Here is an 18,765-nt window from a genome sequence, read left to right as displayed (position 1 = left end):
GAGGAAAAGTATTCAAATTCTAATATAGGTATCATTTTTAAAATTAATTCATGCGGACTCAGAAATTTAGGCTTAGGGGAATTTTGCTATCTTGCAAATCCAAAGTCTTAGCTTACGTTAGTCTGAACTGAAGACTTTCTCTCTTTAGAGAGATTTTGGCTTCTACAAACTGGAAAATTTAATTGAAGAATATTTTGTATCATCTCTTTTCAATATTGTACCTTTATACATCTTTTTGACATGACCATATTTCTGTTTCAGATGTAATCAAGATGAGACTTGTAAGATGAATCATGTGTCTGGAAGGAGGCATTTTGTAAATCAACAGACTACAACCACCAGAAGCTGTAAAACTTAACTAAAGGGTTCAGCTTGCAGTGAGACAGATTTCTCCTGAACAACAAAGGAAATACTATCTTACAGCTATGTATGTTGTGAATGTCCCATAAATTAGAAAATACTAGAAAAATATGCAAATTTTCAAGTGGCTATAGTGACACTATGTTCTATATACTGTGTCACCTTTGTAGTATGATACAAATTAACAAAGAGTATACAAATTAGCCCTCATTTTAAAGAACTGACCAAAATATCAATTGTGAAACACCCTTTTTCATAAAAATACAGCATTTTAAGCAAAGATTAGTTGAAAATTAAAAATCTGTATTTACTTAGACAAGTAGTTTCCAGAGTGGATACATTTATTTTTTAAATGCAAATACATCACCCTTCAACACATATACAATAGTTATAATTTCCAAAAATTAAGTCTGCCTGAGAGAATTGCAATCTCCTTGATTCATATGCCTAACCCTTCAAAGCAGAACCTCAGAATTTCACACTTTAAACATATAGAAGAAGGTTCTGGAAAGAGGAACCTGTATCATCTCAGAAAGGGAAATAGTTCCTTATATTTTCTGGGTTGACTGAGATAAAACAAGATGACGTCTCTCATTTTACATCAAACATTAAATCTAAAATAATATTCCTAACAGGGAATAGGCTAGTTGTGATTTTTACTTCCCTATGTACTGCTACACTGTACTGAAACAAATGATATTAACCTCAGTGTAAACTCATTTTACACATGCCAAACACTGCACCTTGTTCATTAACTGAGAAAAACAATACAAAATGTAAACTAGTGATTTGAATTAAAGGTCTTAAGTATCCAATTTTCCAAAAACAATTGATTAGAAAAAGAAAAATTATCAAATACTCTAAGCATTATTTTTCAGACGCCTAAGACTATAAAGTCTTTGTATAAATAAAAAATGTACTTCTATGAAACACATACAATACGAACTAATGAACTGCTTTAGAAATCCTTAAAATCTTAAACAGTTAATCCAGAAGTTTACATAAATTTCACTGAGAGTGAAAAATATTGCAAACAAAAATAACTTATGATCCTATCACGTTAACTCAGTGTACAGTACTGGATTCACGAGTGCAGTAAAAATGAACAGTGAGGTCACGTTAAGTAAGTGGTAATATTTCAAAGGACATTAAATACCTGCTTTTCATAAACTTTTTTGGGGGGTTCGGCTTTGTAATAAATATGTAATAAATATCTGTAGTACTTTGAACATGTTCAGTGCTATCTTTCTCCATTTGAAAGTCTTTCTCCAGAGTCATAAATAATGTCTTAGAGGCATGCCAGAGGGTGGGGAGTTGGGACTTTGCAGCAAGTCCACTAACAAAGCAATCTTATTATCTATGTGCTCCTGGAGTTTATATATTCGCTGATCAATGTAGTCCATAAGTTTCTTTTCCATCAGTTCCATATTTTTAGAAAGAATCTTTTCCAAGTAGGAACAAATGGATTGCTCTTCCATTCTAAAAATAAATTAAAAAAAAATAATAGAACAATTTTCCCTAATATTATAACAAAAACAACCAAACTATAGTACCACAAGCAGCCAACACACATTGCTAAAATTTGTCTCCACAACTATACTCTGTCCCCTTACAACATATTTCCAGGTTCTAAAATACATATGCAACAGGCAACCACAATCCTGAATGCCCAAAGGATTCTTACTTCTTAAATTCTTTAAACATTTAAGCATAAATCGAAATGAGAATATAAATATGAAGATGACAGAATTTCTACCCTCAAAGAACAGGTCTTTAGATAGAAAGGGTCTTTCTGGTTTTGAGCCTCAAATCAAAAGCGATCTTACTGACTTTTTTTAAGGTCTCCATGTTTGTCTTCCAAGTGCTTCCCCAAGCAACCCTACAATTTAAACAGTTTTCTCTTTTTTCATCCAAAAACCTTACTAAAGCAGTGGAAGGACAAGGACAGTGAACTTCAGAGTGTGGTCCACAAAACCCTGGGGTCTCCACGACTTTTTCCAGGGGTTCCATGAGGTCAAAAGTATTTTTATAATAATAATAAAATATTATTTGAACATGAATCGTACAATGAATGTACAATGAATTATCCAGAGGCTATACCATGTATAATGTCATTACTGTGATAACTAATAGCATGTATGGTTGTATATTCTGTTTCCTAGAATTCCTTAAAGTAGTAGGTTTACGGTACAGATAAATGTTTTTCTCAGAGGTAACTCAATTTGTTCTCAGTATTTCTACTGTGGTCTTACTAGCTATGTATGTTTGTACATGCTATAATGCAACATATGAGAATACAATCCAAAGCTAATAAAGCTTTACATAAATTTAAAACAATACCGAACTTCCCTGGTGGCGCAGTGTTTAAGAATCCACCTGCCAATGTAGGGGTCAGAGGTTCGATCCCTGGTCTGGGAAGAGCCCACATGACATGGAGCAACTAAGCCTGTGAGCCACAACTACTGAAGCCTGTGTGATCTAGGGCCCGCGTGCCACAACTATCGAGCCCACGTGCTGCAACTACTGCAGCCCGCGCACCTAGAGCCCATGCTCTGCAACAAGAGGTCACCACAGCGAGAAGCTCGCGCACCGCAAAGAAGAGGAGCCCCCACTCACCGCAACTAGAGAAAGCTGGCGCACAGCAACAGAGACCCAATGCAGCCAAATAAATAAATAAAACTATACAATTCTCACTAAACTTTTTAAAAAGAAAATATGGTATTTTTTCATAAAAATGTTTATGTTACTAGGTAATGAGCTTATTGTTATTTCTAAACTAATAAATATTTTTATACAGCCTACATAAATAAAAGTTCTTTGGAGTGCTCAATTATTTTTAAGAGGGTAAAGACCAAAAAGTTTGAGAACCACTACTCTAGAATATACGAGGAGCTTTTTATTTTTCTCTTTATTTTCAAATAATTATAGATTCACAGGGGTTGTAAAGATACTATAATTCGCCAATGGTCCCAATCGTTACATCTTACCTAACTATGGTATAACGTTAAAACCAGGCATTTGATGTTAGTACAATGTGTGTGTATGACATTTTATCACATGTACACACATTCATGTAAACATCACATTCTTGACAGAATCAAGTTCTGTCTCGATGGTAAAAACCACAGTCAAGAGACAGAACTATTCCTTAACTACAAAGATCTCCCTGCTGCTACCCTTTTATTGTCACATCCACTCTCCTAATCTCCTCTATCCTTAACACTTGGTAATCACTAATACAGTCTTCATCTCTATTATTTTGAGATTATTATAATAATCTCTATTATTACACAAACAGAATCATATAGTATGTGACCTCTTGAGATTCTCTTTTGTCAATCAGCATAATGCCTTTGATAGACAACCAAGTTGTTGCATGTATCAACAGGTCATTCCTCTTTATTGCTGATAGCATCCCATGATATGGATATACCAGGGTTAATTTAACCACTCATCTATTTTCAGACATACTGGTAGTTTTTGGCTTTTACAAATAAAGCTTCTATGAACAACTGTGTACTGGTTTTTATGTGGAAAGAAGTTTTCATTTCTCTGGGATAAACGCTCAGGAGTATGATTGCTGAGTCACATGGTAACTCTATGTTTAGCCATTAGAAACTGCCAAACTTATTTAGAGTGGCTGTACCACTTTAAATCGCCACGAGCAATGTACGAGAGCTCCAGTTTCTCCACATCCTCATTGGTATTTGGTTTTGTTACCATTTTTAAACTTTTTATTTTAGCCATTCTGTGTAGTGGTTTCTTGTGGTTTTCATGTGTGTTTCCTTAATAGTCATGAGGTCAACAGCACTTCTATTCATGTGCTTATTTGCTTTTTGTACATTCTCTCTGGTATAATAGCTCTTTATGTCTTTTGCCCATGTTCTAATTGTATTTTTTTAATGTTGAGTTTTGAGAGTTCTTTCTATATTTTCGATATAAGTCATTTGTTGGATATGTATTTGCAAATATTTTCCCTTACTCTGTAATTTGTATTTTATTCCTCTTAACAGAGAAGAGCAAAAGTTTTACATTTTCATGGCATTTAATATATCAAATTTTTGATTACCCTGCTTTTGGTGTCATATCTAAGAAGTCATGTCTTGCCTTAGGTCTCCAAAGATTGTTTCCTATGTATTATTAGAAAAATTTTATAGCTTTATGTTTTACATTTAAGTCTATGATCCATTTTGAGCTAATTTTTATATAAGGTATGAGGTTTGGGTCATGGTTCACTTTTTGCCCTTCGGATATCCAATTGCTCCATCACCATGTGTTAAAAAGACTATTCTTCCTTTATTGAACTGCTGTTGCAACTCTGTCAAAAATCAGTTGAGCATATTTTTGTGGGTCTATTTCTGAGCCCTCCATTGTTCCACTGACCTACGTGACTGTCCCTCTGCCATCACTACATCATCTTGAATACTCTAACTACATAAAACTCGACACTGGGAAGAGTAATTCCTCCCACTTCATTCTTCTTTTTCAAAGTTGTTTTAGCTATTCTACCTCTTTTGTTTTTCATATAATTTTTAAAATGATCCTGCTTATGTCTGCCAAATATTGTGGTGGGATTTCAATATGCATAATATTAAGCCTGCATATCAACAGGGAGAACTGACTTTACTATGTTAGAAATCGAATTGGTTATTTAACAGTTTCCAGGAAAGAAATAACCAGGCCCAGCTGCTTTCCTTAGAGACTTCTACCAAACATCTTAAGAAGAGATAACACCAATTTTACACAATCTCTTCTAAGATGTAGAACTCATCTTATGAGGCCAGTATTACCCTCGTGAAAACCGGACAAAGACAGTACAAGAAAAATACAGACCAGTATCTCTAATAAATTAGATGCAAGAATACTCAGCAAAATATTAGCAGATCAGATCCAGCATTGTGTAAAAAAGAATTACAGCCCACAACCAAGTGGGATTTATTCTAGGTATACAAGGCAGGTTCCCTTTTTGAAATTAATGTAATTCCCCATATGAACAGACTACAGAAGAAAATTCATGATCATATGAATGGCCATAGGAAAAATATTTGACAAAATCCTATACCCATCTATGATGAAAGAAACTCCCAGGTAACTAGGAACCAAGGAACACTAAGCCTCACAGTCCCTGAGCAATCTGACTTCTTTCCACCTTTTACAGTCTTCGTATGTTTGCTGGATTATGTCCAGGGATTTTATTGGTAAAGTGGGGGATCTGAGAGAAATGGGGACATTCCACCTCAGCTGGACACAGGAGCAGTTTTTACATCTGTTTAGGTTTTTTTTTTCCTTTGGGATTTATTGTTCATTTGCTTTGTTTTGCTATATCACAAGTTAACATTGATTAGACTATCAACAACTAAAGACTGGAACGTCCCTGGTGGTCCAGTGGTTAAGACTCCGCGCTTCCAGTGCAGGGGCACGGGTTCAATCCCTGGTCGGGAGACTAAGAACTAAGATCCCGCATGCCACGCAGCACGGCCAAAACAAAAAAACAACAACAAAAAAAGGAAAGACTATTGTTATCTTTCCTTACCCTTCCCAAATAAGAACCACTTGTTCAATAACGTCAGCTCCTCAAATTGAATGCTACTGGAGACATTAAGAAAGTTTCAACCAATACAACTCCCGCATTTTACATGGGAAAAAAGGCTAAGCCAAGAGATTTAAACAGTAAAGCAATAGTTAAGCTAGAACTATGATTAGAGTCCTGAATTCCAATCTAGCGCAAAATTTGGACACATTACATCTATATAAAGGATGGGGAACATACTAAACACTCAGCCACCCCTCAATCAAAGCAGGACTGGAAAAAACTGGAATTATGAGATCAGGGGATAAGGGCCTGTACACTAGAAATAATCCAGAGCTGAAAAATGTTTGGATGACTCCGAAATTAGCCTAGGTCACACACGATCTACAGAGGAAATCTGTTACAATGGCTCACTTCATACAATCAGGCAAAAAATGTACGTATCATGGTCACCACAGCTCCTCTCCATTCATGCAGACAACTCTCTACTCTGACCCTATCTGCTGCTTGTACCCCTTCCATCAGATGCCTGAGAAGTGCTCGGCACCTCCAGTTTTACCCACTTCTTTCAAAGCAATCCATCCTACTCTGCTGAGTATTTCTTTCCTATGTGTTAATGGTGAAATGTAAAAGCTCCTAAAATCCTCTCTGGAAACATTTTCAGGCAGTAGTTATTGAAACAAACCTGTTTTCCTCCACCTGCCTCCCCGCTCCTGTCCCCAATCTAAACCACACTTGTCTTAGGTACTCACGTAACACCAACAATGCCTTCGCCGGGCTTGGTGATGCTTTCCTGCCACTTGGTGTTGGGTCCCACACGGAGATGGTTCACTTGACTACACAGATTCTGCAGAACAGGCAGCAACTCAGAGTTAGGTATATGTGAGTTGTCACTTGCTTTCTTTGGTAACAAAGAAGATACTGCATTCTTAAGATCATTCTCAGGAAGAGAATGGTTTTGTGAGACAATTTTACACTTTTGGAGGCTTGTCATATTTCCTCCACCAGCTGGCTGCGTACTTTTATCAATGTAAGCTTTTAAGTCTTCGGCCACGTTTCCAGATGTCAATCCAGTCCTGGAAGGGAAAGGTGTGGGGGATGACTTGTCGAAGGCCCCTGAAACAGATGATGATTGCAGTCCGATCATGTGCTTGTATCCAGTGCTTCCCAAAACTGACTGAAGCTGCTGTCCGATGGGAATACAATTCTAAGCAAGGGAAATAAGAAATGTTATTATTAACATGAGTGATAATGACAGGTAACCTCTGGAGTAACTCAGAGTCAGGCAACCTGCCTACTTTCATTTGATCCCCAGAACTTTCACATGGAGTAGGCTATAGCTACTATCCCAATATCAAGTTAGGAAACCAAGACTAAAGTTAACTTGGCCAAGGTAACACAGCTAGTCAGTGGCAGAAGCAGGACTGGAACCCAGGCCACCGAACTCCAGAGTCAGGACTTCTAATCATTTCAGTAGTTTTGCTAAGGAAAATATTCAAATAAATACAAACATACTTAGTAAAATTGCACGGGCTTATTTTAATGTTTCCTTAATTTACGGTAATAAAATCGAGTACTCTCAATTCAGTCACAGTAATTGATAACTTTCATAGAATTAAAAATCATCTGCCTTGCACAGGAATAAAGATGCAGACGTAGAGAATGAGCTTGAGGACACGGGGAGGGGGAAGGGTAAGCTGGGACGAAGTGAGAGTGGCATCGACGTATATATACTACCAAATGTAAAACAGGTGGCACAGGGAGATCAGCTCGGTGCTTTGTGACCACCTAGACGGGTGGGATAGGGAGGGTGCGAGGGAGACGAAACAGGGAGGAGATATGGGTATATATGTATATGTATAGCTGATTCACACTGTTATAAAGCAGAAACTAACACACCATTGTAAAGCAATTATACTCCAATAAAGATGTTAAAAGAAAAAAAAATACACAGGAAAAAAAAATCATCTGCCCAGCGTCACATATGGTAAGCCAACCTAAGGATATGCAACTTATTTTCACTGGAAGACAGACCAGATAGTTACATATTTAAAGTATGATGTTATATGAGTACTTCTGTGACATTTTCAATGACTAAAATGACCTACCTTTTGGCTAAGTCTGCCTTAATAATTTGTAGGGTAATGATTATGTTTTGTGGCCTCAACTCAACCGGCTATGCTATATTATTTCCTGAGCAGACTCAGGCTCACCTTTGAGAGCAGGTTACACTGTCTCCTACACAGGGCCATGTTCTTGCTATGCTCTTCAATTTTTCCACAAGAGAAAAGCAAAAGTACCTCTAGCCTATCTAACTGTTAAGTTATACACCTCCATCCTAAATTCTAAACACAGAACTCTACTAGGGATTCTTATAGGGGATATCATCTCATACTTAATGTTGCTCAGTATCTAGTGAGAGAGACTGAGAAAATTACACAAGATTAGGTGAAGACCCTCAGTCCGTATATTTTCTGGATATTCTAAAAAATGATTCTTGGATTAAGCCAGCCCCAAACTCATTCATTCAACAAATATTCACCACAAATCTACTCTGTGTTAGGTACTGTCTCAGTCACTGGTAATAAGCCAGTGAACAAAACAAATGAAAATTGCTGATCTGTGGACACTACAATCTAGGGAGCAGGGAGAGACAAACAACAAAGAAAAAAAGAAAGAAAGACAATACATCCTGTGAATAGAGATGGTGATAAATACTTTAGGGAAAATATAGCAGGATAGGGGAATGACGGGAGCAGGGTCGTTGGTAGGGTGGGAACAACAAAGGCCCCACGGAACTTCTACTGAACTGCCTGTTGGAGAAACTCTCTTTATAAAGAAATCTTACCTTCTTCTATTGAATGCAAGTTTTGAAAAAATCTTAAATTATTCCTAAAAACGAGGATTACATACAACTATATTTACAAAATGTAAAAATTAGACAACTCTCCTTAGGTGAAAAGGGGCTTTGCTCAGTCATAAAGGAAAAACTCAAATATTTTTGGTAGTGGCAAAATTCTGGTACTGCAAAAAAACTTTATGATAGAAAATTGAAAATTCTACAAAACAGCAATCACATAAATAATGGAATCAATGTCAAAATCGTACACGAAAATTAATTTGGCAGAAATTATAATTTAAAAATCCAAATGCAATTAAGACATATGCTTTATGAGTTTTTCTATTTTGATATACAGTAATATTTTATTATAATAAATTCACTGATTATAAAAATTAGTCATAGTTTTCTCAGATAAAAGCTCTCACGGTGATTATTTTTCACTTTGAATTAAATGTTAAGAAATTCACAGGTTAATCTCAATGGCAGTGCAGTAAGTGACCCAACCTTAGTTGCTGATGACTATTCTTCTGCTCCTTTTGTTTGACTTTATTCAATTCTTAATTTTCTTGAGCTGTCGTATGTTGTCTTGCAAGGCACCTCAAACCCTTTTAAAAGTAGGCAGAAGAATATGTATAAAATAATTCATACGTACTTACTGTTTAGGGTCCGTGTCATATTTTATGTGAAAAAAAAAATTACAGAGCAGCCTAAAAAAACATGAAAGCATTTATGTAGAACTGTGTCCACATACTTGTCCATGTGTATACTTAATTTCATATATGTACACATAGACCCCCGGATTTTTGAAAAACTGTTTATCTCTGAACATCTTGTAGGATTTCTCAAGACACTGTCTTTAACTTTTTTAATTATAAAGAATTTGAACAAGTATCACCTTGAAAATGCAAGAAAAAAGATCTTTTTACTTTTTTAAGATGAAAAAGGTAAACAGTGAAAACCTTGAATAACTGAATATATTTTTGTTGAGAAAATGGGGCACAGCTTTCCCTCAGATAACATTAAATGACAACTATGCCAGGCACTTTGATTCAGAATTCCTACTCAATTATTCTAAATTGCTAAAGCAAAAACAAATGAAAGTCAGCACATGTGAACTTCAAACACAAGGAAATAAGAAATCACTTTAAGAAACTTTCCAGGAAACAAGGAACCACAAGGCAAAGGTGAAGCAGGGAGTCTAGAAAGCTGCTCCCCAGGTCCTTTCTTTCCTCATCAGGACAGGCCCTGCCCCAATTAACATATGAAGGTTCCAAACAGTGTGGGTTTACACCCCTTCCATAGAAGGAGAGGTTCTGATCATGAAACATCCCTACTTTATACTCAACAGATAGTTACAGAGTTTACTGACACTTTCCAGGAAGACGTCCCATGGATTCCTTGTTTGTGGACAAAAGCAATCCTAGAGAACCAGGTATATCCTGTGAGAATCATTCATAAATATAGCCTCCCCACGAGAAAGAAGACTTTTATTAGCATGTTTAAAAGACGATTTAACAGGATCACCTTCTTTCTTCCCCAGGGGGTTTCCCAAATGTCCCCATAGATAATGATTTAGCACGTGTGTTGGGGGGTTACAACACACGTGCTGTTGGTTGGAGGACTTGTGTTTCTATATGATAGAAAATGCGACAAGGACACACACCAAGCTTGGGAATAGGATGAGAGTTGGGAGAGCCCTCTTACAATAGACCTTATGTACTTGTGAATGGACGGAAATTCATAGCAAAGAAAATGTATTATTTTGGGAATTAAACAAAAAACCCTAAAAACATGGGCAAAAAACCCCACAAACTACTATTCATGTCATTTCTTTTCCAAAGTCAAGGTTTTAAAACATAAAAATCAGTCCATGAACTGATTTTACTTAATTCATTAACCCTCTCTAATGTTTCCAAAATTTTCCACACACAAAAACTTTGTTTTTAAATGTTTAATCTCTATGTCCACTGGATCCTTCCCCTCAAACATCTGTTCTTAAAATATGCTATGCATAAGACTCATCTGGCATTGCCTGTATAAGAGGGTGAGTCCTGGGTCACAACCAGTGTTTCACTGGTGAGGGCCAGGATTCTGTACTTTATAAACATGCCAAGGGATTCTGATACCAGCAGGTCCCTTATCCCCATCATTCTTGAAACAACCCACTTTACCCTGGCTACCTCCACATTCTAACTACCCATTTACTATCTAATCCCTCAAAATCTGGTTTCCATCTCATCACTATTCAAACTGACCCCCTGAAGATCTCCAAGGGGTATTTAGTTGATAATCCAAAGGGCATATATATTATAGAAAATTTACTCGGAGCCATAAACTAGACAGACAGGTCCTCTTTGCACAAAGCTTGTATCTTAATGAGGTACACAGAACAACACATAAACAAAAACAGGCAAGAAAGCGCTGATGAACATATATGATACAGATTTGGAGGAAAAGGCTAATATTTTAATCAGGGTGGTTAGGGAAGGTGTCATTCAAGATGGAACGTTTAAGATGAGGTTGAAATAGCAAGAAAAAGGCAGACTTGCTAAGGCCAGGAAGAGAGGATTCTGGCCAAAGAGAACAGTTAAGAGGGCAAAGGTCCTGAGGTGGGAGTACGTCTGGATGTTTGTGGAATGCCCACATCAGAATGTCTAGAGCAAGGCATCTAAGGAGATGCAGCAGCAGATGAGGCTGAGGAGGTAACGAGGGCCCAGATCTCAGATGAGAGCGTAAGGAACCTGGATTAGTTCTGAGTGTCAGGGAAAGCTGTCAGGGGACTTGACACAGGGGACGTGGAGTCCGATGAGGTCATGCTGGCTGCACTGTGGAGAGGGAGCGTGGTGCAGGAGGACCAGCTAGGAGCCTCCTGAGGTATGGAGGTGAGATGCTAGTGCCAGAGCAAGGAGAGAACGGACGCTGTTCATTTCACAGCTCTCCTTTCCATGCTTTCCAAGATCATCAGCAACTCTCCTGCTCTCCTGTGTCTGCCTGTCGATCCAACGATCCTCGTCCTAAATTAATATTGGCAAATCTCACAAAAGTTATGCAAGCTTTTAAACTCATATTATTGGTTTTAACTTTCATCCTATGATCTTACCAGTATTATCGTTTAGACTGTAAACACGAAGAAATTTATCCTCAAAAAGAGGAAGCGATGCCAAATAACACAGAACTAAGAGCTTTGAATTCAGGTCTCCTGACATCAGATCTCTTGCGACTCTTAAGCACTGCTGTGTCCTGCTCTTCTGGTTCCCTTTTCCTCTCCCCATGTTCTTAGCAAACGCACCTACTCTCCCAGGGTCTTCCTTCCTGGCTTCGATCTCTCCCCTCACCCCCTTCCCCATCATCTACTAGGCATGCTCCTCCCAAACCTCCCTCCACTCCACCAGCCCCACCTGTGTTTCCATAGCCTCACATCATCATCCCAGGCCATGTGTTATTCACATCTAAAACTCAACACTCCCAAATTAAACTCCTTTCCCCCAAGTCGCTCCCCACCTTGGGTTCCATGTATATTATGGTATCACCATTTTCAAAACTTTAGTTTCACGTTTGATTCTGTTTTTCTCCCACAGAACCCATCTTAAGTTAGTTGTCAAGTCCCAATGGCCCCACTGTTGTAGCATCTCACAATCCAGCATCAGGTTACTCCTTCCAAGTTCAGACTCTCATTAACTGTCCTCTGGATGATGGAAATAACACAGAGCTGCTTTCCTTCCTGTAGCCTCACTTTCTGTTGACGCATCTTTCCTACTGACTCATCTTACACATAATAGCGGATTAAATTTATTAAAACAGAGCTAAAAAACACCCACAAACTCTATAACATCATTCAAAATCCTCTAAGATCCAGCCCCAGTCGACCTGAAACTTCCTGTCAGTTCTTCACTCCAGAGAAATGAACTTGTATTCATTTCCTAGCTACATCCTATTCCTCTAGCACTGAAGATTTAATCCATACTGTTCTCTATCTCTCAAGTTGCATCCCTCCAAATTTACTTGCCTAACCCCACCCTTCCTCTTTAAAGGCCTAGACAAAACGCTACTTCCTTTCATAAGCCTTTCCTAGCATTCCTCATCATTCCTCACTCAGATGCCCTGACTCCCCTAACAAGACTACAGAGATCCTTGACGACAGGTTATCGACTAATTCATCTTTGAATCTTCTAAAGTAACCAAAACTGTGGTATTCACTAAGAAGGGGCTAAATAAATACTTGCTGAATGAATAAATGAGTGAATTCATGGAAAATTGTGAAGTCTGTAGTAGAAATATTTTTTTGCAAGAGAGTAGGTCTACATAATGTTATTTTTAGAAAAGTTAGTAAAGCTTACAGTTAAATCAATAACAAAAGTTGAAATAAAAAGATTTACGTTTCTACATGTCCTTATAAGAAGACATCATTTAAAGAATTTTAACAGTATCTGGAAAAAAATCCATTTCTACTTACCCGTTGCTGGAAAATAACCATATTCATCAGTTGCTGAGCTCCAGATGACAACTTTGACCCCATGCACTCCCTGATAGTTTGGACCCTCTCCAGGTCTATCCTTGATCCTAGTGCAGGACAGCCTGCTGAAGAATTTGCTGAAAGTGGCCTCACGTGTACCACAACTTTACTGATGAACACACACTGCTTTTCACCAAAGGAGAGCAGCTATTATAATACAAAAGTTCAGCAAAATTAATGATAATAAAAATAATCATCATTTAAGGTCAGTTCTTGGCAATACTGAAGAGTGAAGCATTCAAGAATCTAAAAATTAACTCCAAGTACATTTTAAAGGTTTCTCTAGAACAGTCATAGACAAAAAAAAGACTCAAGAAAACAATATAAATGCAAAAAGTCCTTTTTAAATTAAAGATTATGTGTAAATAATGTTTTACTTAGTTAGTTTAGGGAATTAAAGATAAACTATACCAATCTGAGATCGTAACATACTGAAACTTGCTATAGTATTATTTAATACAAAATAAGACTGTCCAGTGTCACATGCAAAGTGTTTGTGAAATACTAAATATAAATAAGTCAGGATTTTAGAATTTAGAACTGTAGGGAATATCAATACAACCTAAGAGAGCTCAATAGTTTACACATAAAAAGAGGAGTTCAGGGTGGTTTTTTTAACTTGCAAAAGACACCCTATTAGCAAAGTTGAGCTCTGAGCTTGTTTCTTCTGGCTTCTATCCCAGTAGCTTTTCCAATATTTTATGCTTCTTCACGTTGTCCATGCTTCTAAACCAAAAGACATTTCATGTTTGGTGCAGGACAACAAAGCAGCAAAGTGGAACAAACACAGCATTTAGAATCAGAGAGACCTGTGTTCATTGATGGCTCTGCCTGGGTGACCACGGGCAAATGCCAAACTTGAGTCAGGAGTAACATGAGTTCACATGGTTGTTATGAGGATTATGTGTTAACATTTCCAGTACTTATCATTGAGTAAGTGCTCAAACATATGCATCAGTAACTATTACTTTTAACTTACATATACTATTGGCCCAGAAGAAGCCTTCATACAAACTCAAGGATTTCCCTAAATGAAACACTCACTCCCTGGTACTTCCACAGCACAGTTTCAAATACCATTCACCTTCACAGACATAACAAACCCATATATCACACAAAGACACAGGCGAACACAGACCCATGATCTAAAAACTCAGTGTGGTACCCAAGATGTGACTGTCATCAACAAGTAAGTAAATACCTCATGAAATGTAAACACCCACATTCCAACCTCCATATTATCCCTGTTCTGCTTTTTTTTTTTTTTTTTTTTTCTTTTTCAGTACATGGGCCTCTCACTGTTGTGGCCTCTGCCATTGCGGAGCACAGGCTCCGGACGCGCAGGCTCAGCGGCCATGGCTCACGGGCCCAGCCACTCCGCGGCATGTGGGATCCTCCCGGACCAGGGCACGAACCCACGTCCCCCGCATTGGCAGGTGGGCTCTCAACCACTGCGCCACCAGGGAAGCCCCCTGTTCTGCTTTTTAACCCCTAAGCCTTTCTCACTAGCAAATGTAGTACCTATTTTACACACTGAGTCAACCTATTATGTGTTGCCCACTATAATATTTGTGATGTGAGGCCTTCATTCCAATATATTTCATAACTGCCAATTCCTGAATGCCAAGTACAGTATCTGGCATCAACAGGCACTCCAGTATTTGTTCGATGAATGCATTGCCTTATTTAAATGACTTTAGAAGCTATTAGTATATACACCTAAAACAACATCTTGGGATAATCAGTTGTGTGCTCTTCTGTAAGTAATAATCAGCACAAAATTTGAGAAATTAACAATAATCAATCCAAGAATTTTCTTCAGTTCCTTAATATTACCCGTAAGGTAGGTCAAAAAAGGTGAAGGAACTTGCCCAAGGTTATTGTGTTAGGCAGCAAGAGCGCTCATTTAACAGTCAGGGCTTATGCAAAAAAGAGTGGATATATGTATAACTGATTCACTTTGCTGTACACCTGAAACTAACACAACATTGTAAATCAACTCTACTCCAATAAAAATTTTTTAAAAAATAGGGCTTTCGATTTCCAGCTCAGTACCATTTCCTTAGATCTGATGACCTTAGCAAAATTCACCTTAATACTATTTTTCAGGCTGAAGGCACCAACCCAAACTCCTTTAACTTTGTGGTACCCATGTCTGAATCCTCCCTGATTGTGTTCTATCCTTCTAGATTTGGGGACCAAAACTGCTTGTGGTTTTCTTGGCACCTAAGTTTTAAATAAAGATAAAAAATGTTTTTAACTCAGGTTTTTAAGGCTCAAAAGTACTATACTGCTGTACTAACAACAGTACATGACATGACTAGGAAATGGAGCAGGACCCTATGGTCCTTGCCCCCCTTGTCCTCAGCCTGCCTTTGGTCTGTGGAAAAACTTTAGCCAAAGAATAAGTTTAATCAGACAAGTGAGAAACTGCAGAAACAAAGGAAAACAGTCAAAGGAGACCAAATAATAATAGTTTAGTCATTAAGCATAGTCAAGGACCTTTAGTTCCTCCTCAAGGGCTACAGATCATATTCTGAGCCACATCCTGCGAGCTGTCTTATAGATACTGGAACCCTCACTAGGTGGAGGAAGTTAACTACATGGTGACCAGACTGTAGCCACGACAGAAGTTGCCACAATTCCGAGAACTGGCCTCAAGGAAAAGGGAATAAACCAACCCTGGAACTGAAGAACAATCAAGATGATGCTGGTCAGGCCACCACATGACCAATTTCAAGATGACTGTCAGAGGTGGCTGTGCTGTTTCTGCATGCAGCCCCCTCCCTCTGTCTATAAAAACTCTTTCCCCATGATGGTCAGTGGGAGCAGTCGGCCTTCAGACAGGAGTCCAGCACCCCCAAAGCCCCACCCCTGCTGTTGCCGGCATCCAAAACAAAGCAAACTTTCCTGTCCACCAACAGTGCCTCTTTATTGGCTTTTGAGTGGCGAGCAGCTGGACACCACTTTTGGTTACAACCACAGCTAATAAATGGTCAAATTTTAACAGAAGAATGTTGACAATTTTTTAGAAAAGAATTTCTTTTTACATGTTTACTGAGTATTTCTGAACTAAAACCAGGGACCAAGTTGGACTAACTATATTACCAAACCTACAGAAAATAAGTATATATAATAGGAAGACAACTGTAGTTTTTAAATTAGCTTAGGAATGACTAAATGACATTTAGGAATGACTTACCTTTATTTTACAAGCATGTGTAGAAGACTCCAATTTTAGATATTTTTTGTACAAAATAATCTTTTCATGTTCACTAAAAATAAAAAGGAATTAACTTATAAAAAATTTCACACACTATCACTTTTCATAGTTACATTTTAAAATAAAGGTTTCCAGGACAATATTTAAATCCTGAGATTCAGTTTTCCTTGTGAGGGATAAACAGCTGGGACTTCCTACTGAAGTGCACTGGCTACAAAGACAACATTTGCCACTTACAAGCTATATGAGAAAATGAAATTAGATATCAAATGTATACTTACGTGGCACAGAGCACACTGTAAAGCTCAATAACATACCCATTATGTCCAACATGCACGGTATATAAAACACTTCGTATTTTGATTCATATTAAGGAGAGATTAGGTCAGAATCTTTGTAAGAAATCAGAAAAAAAAAATCAAGAAGTATAAAAATGGGTTAAATAACTATACGGGTATGGCACAGTGTTGGGCTCACGCACTATGTGTAAAGAGTTTCCTACAGGAAAATGTTCAAAGTTCCAGACTGATAGACAACTTAATTGTTGGAAAACAGATCGCTGTGAGTTAAAGAAAACAGACAAGAAACACTTACCAGAACTTCATCTGATCATGGTCTTCCACTAACTAGCTATGATCTTTTACCAACTACTCTCTTCCACTAGCTTCAATTTTCACGTTTATAAAAACAACTAGGCTGATCTAGACTGTCTTTAAGATCCCTAAAGGTCTAAACATTTATGTCTGCTGGTATGTTTTTATCTTCTCTCCCCTAGTATCTGGCACCAATGTCAGATACAATGTCAGAGAATCAATAAATTTCACAAAAGCTCAAGAAAATAAAACACTACTTCAGAAGAACACTTCCACACGCATACGTCACAAACCTGTTATCCAGAACATTACAAACATTCTTGCCCCTACTGGTTCCACAGTACTCCTCTCCTGAGTATACTTCCATATTTCTTGCTGAACTTAAAATGCCAATAGAAACGATTTCTTCACCTCCAGGAGGGTCACATCTCAGGTAAAGGAAGCAGGGGTTTTCATCTTGGCTGTTCACGTTCCTTTTCAAAATCACCAGATCCTGGCTGAAAAGAAAATGAAGAATATTATACAGTTCTCTGAACACTGTCATTAACCCACTTAATGGGCCACAGGGGTTGACATGTTATCCTACTCATTTACATTTGCATTTGGAGACCAAGCGCCTTGCAAAGCACTGACGAAATGCTCAATACAGAATTTTCAAGGAAATGATGCTTTAGAGGTGAGGGCTCTCCACTCTCTTTTCCCTTGACTTCTGTAATACATTCTAAGCGACCTCCTATAATTGCCTGTCCAGTTAATGAAATATATGTACTGGGCAGCTAGTGTAAATTAAAAAACAGTTCAGAAGTGGGGGTGGGGCGGGGTACAGAATGGAATAAAGGACCAAAGTGTGCCATTTTCAAAACTAAGCTGAGGAAGATTTTCGACATCTGGATTTTTTTTTAATGCCTCTTTTGGTGGACAGGAGGTTTTTGTTTCGGGACAGAAAGGCGGTTCTGATCCCGACAGGGGGCCTCAGGAGCCGACGTGACGGACACAAGGGGGAAGGGGGTGAAAAGCCGAGTCTTCAGGTCACCTGCTCCCCGTCCCCTGCGCCCGACGCTCACGCCGAAGTCGCCTCCTCTTTCCCGCGGGCCCGCCCCCACCCTCCCGGCACCCGGGTCCTGCCTCCTTGCCCTCGCCGCCCGCACAGACCCGTCACCGGCTCGGCTCCGGGTCCAGACCCTCTACCCTCACGCCCCCCGCCTCCCATCTCGGCTCCCCCAGGGGCGTGGCTGGCACCGAGCACAACCCCTGTCCCCGCCGGCCCGGCGCACCCGGTAGCAGGCGGCGCCAGCAGCTCCTCCCAGTCGGCGTCCCGGGCGCCGAGACCAGATCGGGTGAGATGGAGACTCTGGGCCAGGGCTCCGCACGCGACATCCCAGGAAGAGGCCAGCGGCGGGCGGCGGGTCAGTAGCGGGTGTGCGGTCTCGGTCTCCATCTGGCCACCTACACGCCAGGCCAGCTCCGGAACCTCTCTTACAGCTCTTTAATTTCCGCCAGACTGAGGGACTGTAAAGGAACAGAGCGACTTCCGCCTCGTCCGGCTGCAAACCCCAGAGCCGCAGCTTCTCGCTGGGGTGGGGGTAGACCAGCTACCGTAAACCCGCATGCGCGCGCCGGCCGGTTTGGGCGGAGGGTTCAAAATCTGCGGGGTGGGGGGGGAGAGCTGGAGTCCGGCGCACGCGCACTGACAGCCTGGTCCAG

General features: G+C 39.2%; 1 protein-coding gene across 1 annotated transcript; it reads right to left on the bottom strand.

Annotated features, from left to right (window-relative positions):
• Positions 1-642: 642 nt before the first annotated feature.
• LOC116741830 (ATPase PAAT-like) lies at positions 643-18,614 on the bottom strand. The gene is given in 7 exon segments (XM_032608926.1): positions 643-1,642; positions 1,644-1,839; positions 6,643-7,097; positions 13,186-13,392; positions 16,448-16,520; positions 17,355-17,558; positions 18,336-18,614. Coding segments are annotated over 7 exon segments (1,341 nt in total). The 5' UTR covers positions 18,500-18,614; the 3' UTR covers positions 643-1,600.
• Between the last annotated feature and the right edge of the window lie 151 nt (positions 18,615-18,765).

This window comes from Phocoena sinus, chromosome 16, assembly GCF_008692025.1.
Source record: "Phocoena sinus isolate mPhoSin1 chromosome 16, mPhoSin1.pri, whole genome shotgun sequence".
NCBI lineage: Eukaryota > Metazoa > Chordata > Mammalia > Artiodactyla > Phocoenidae > Phocoena > Phocoena sinus.
Note: the sequence above shows the minus strand (reverse complement) of the source record. Positions and strands in the feature narration are given on the sequence as shown.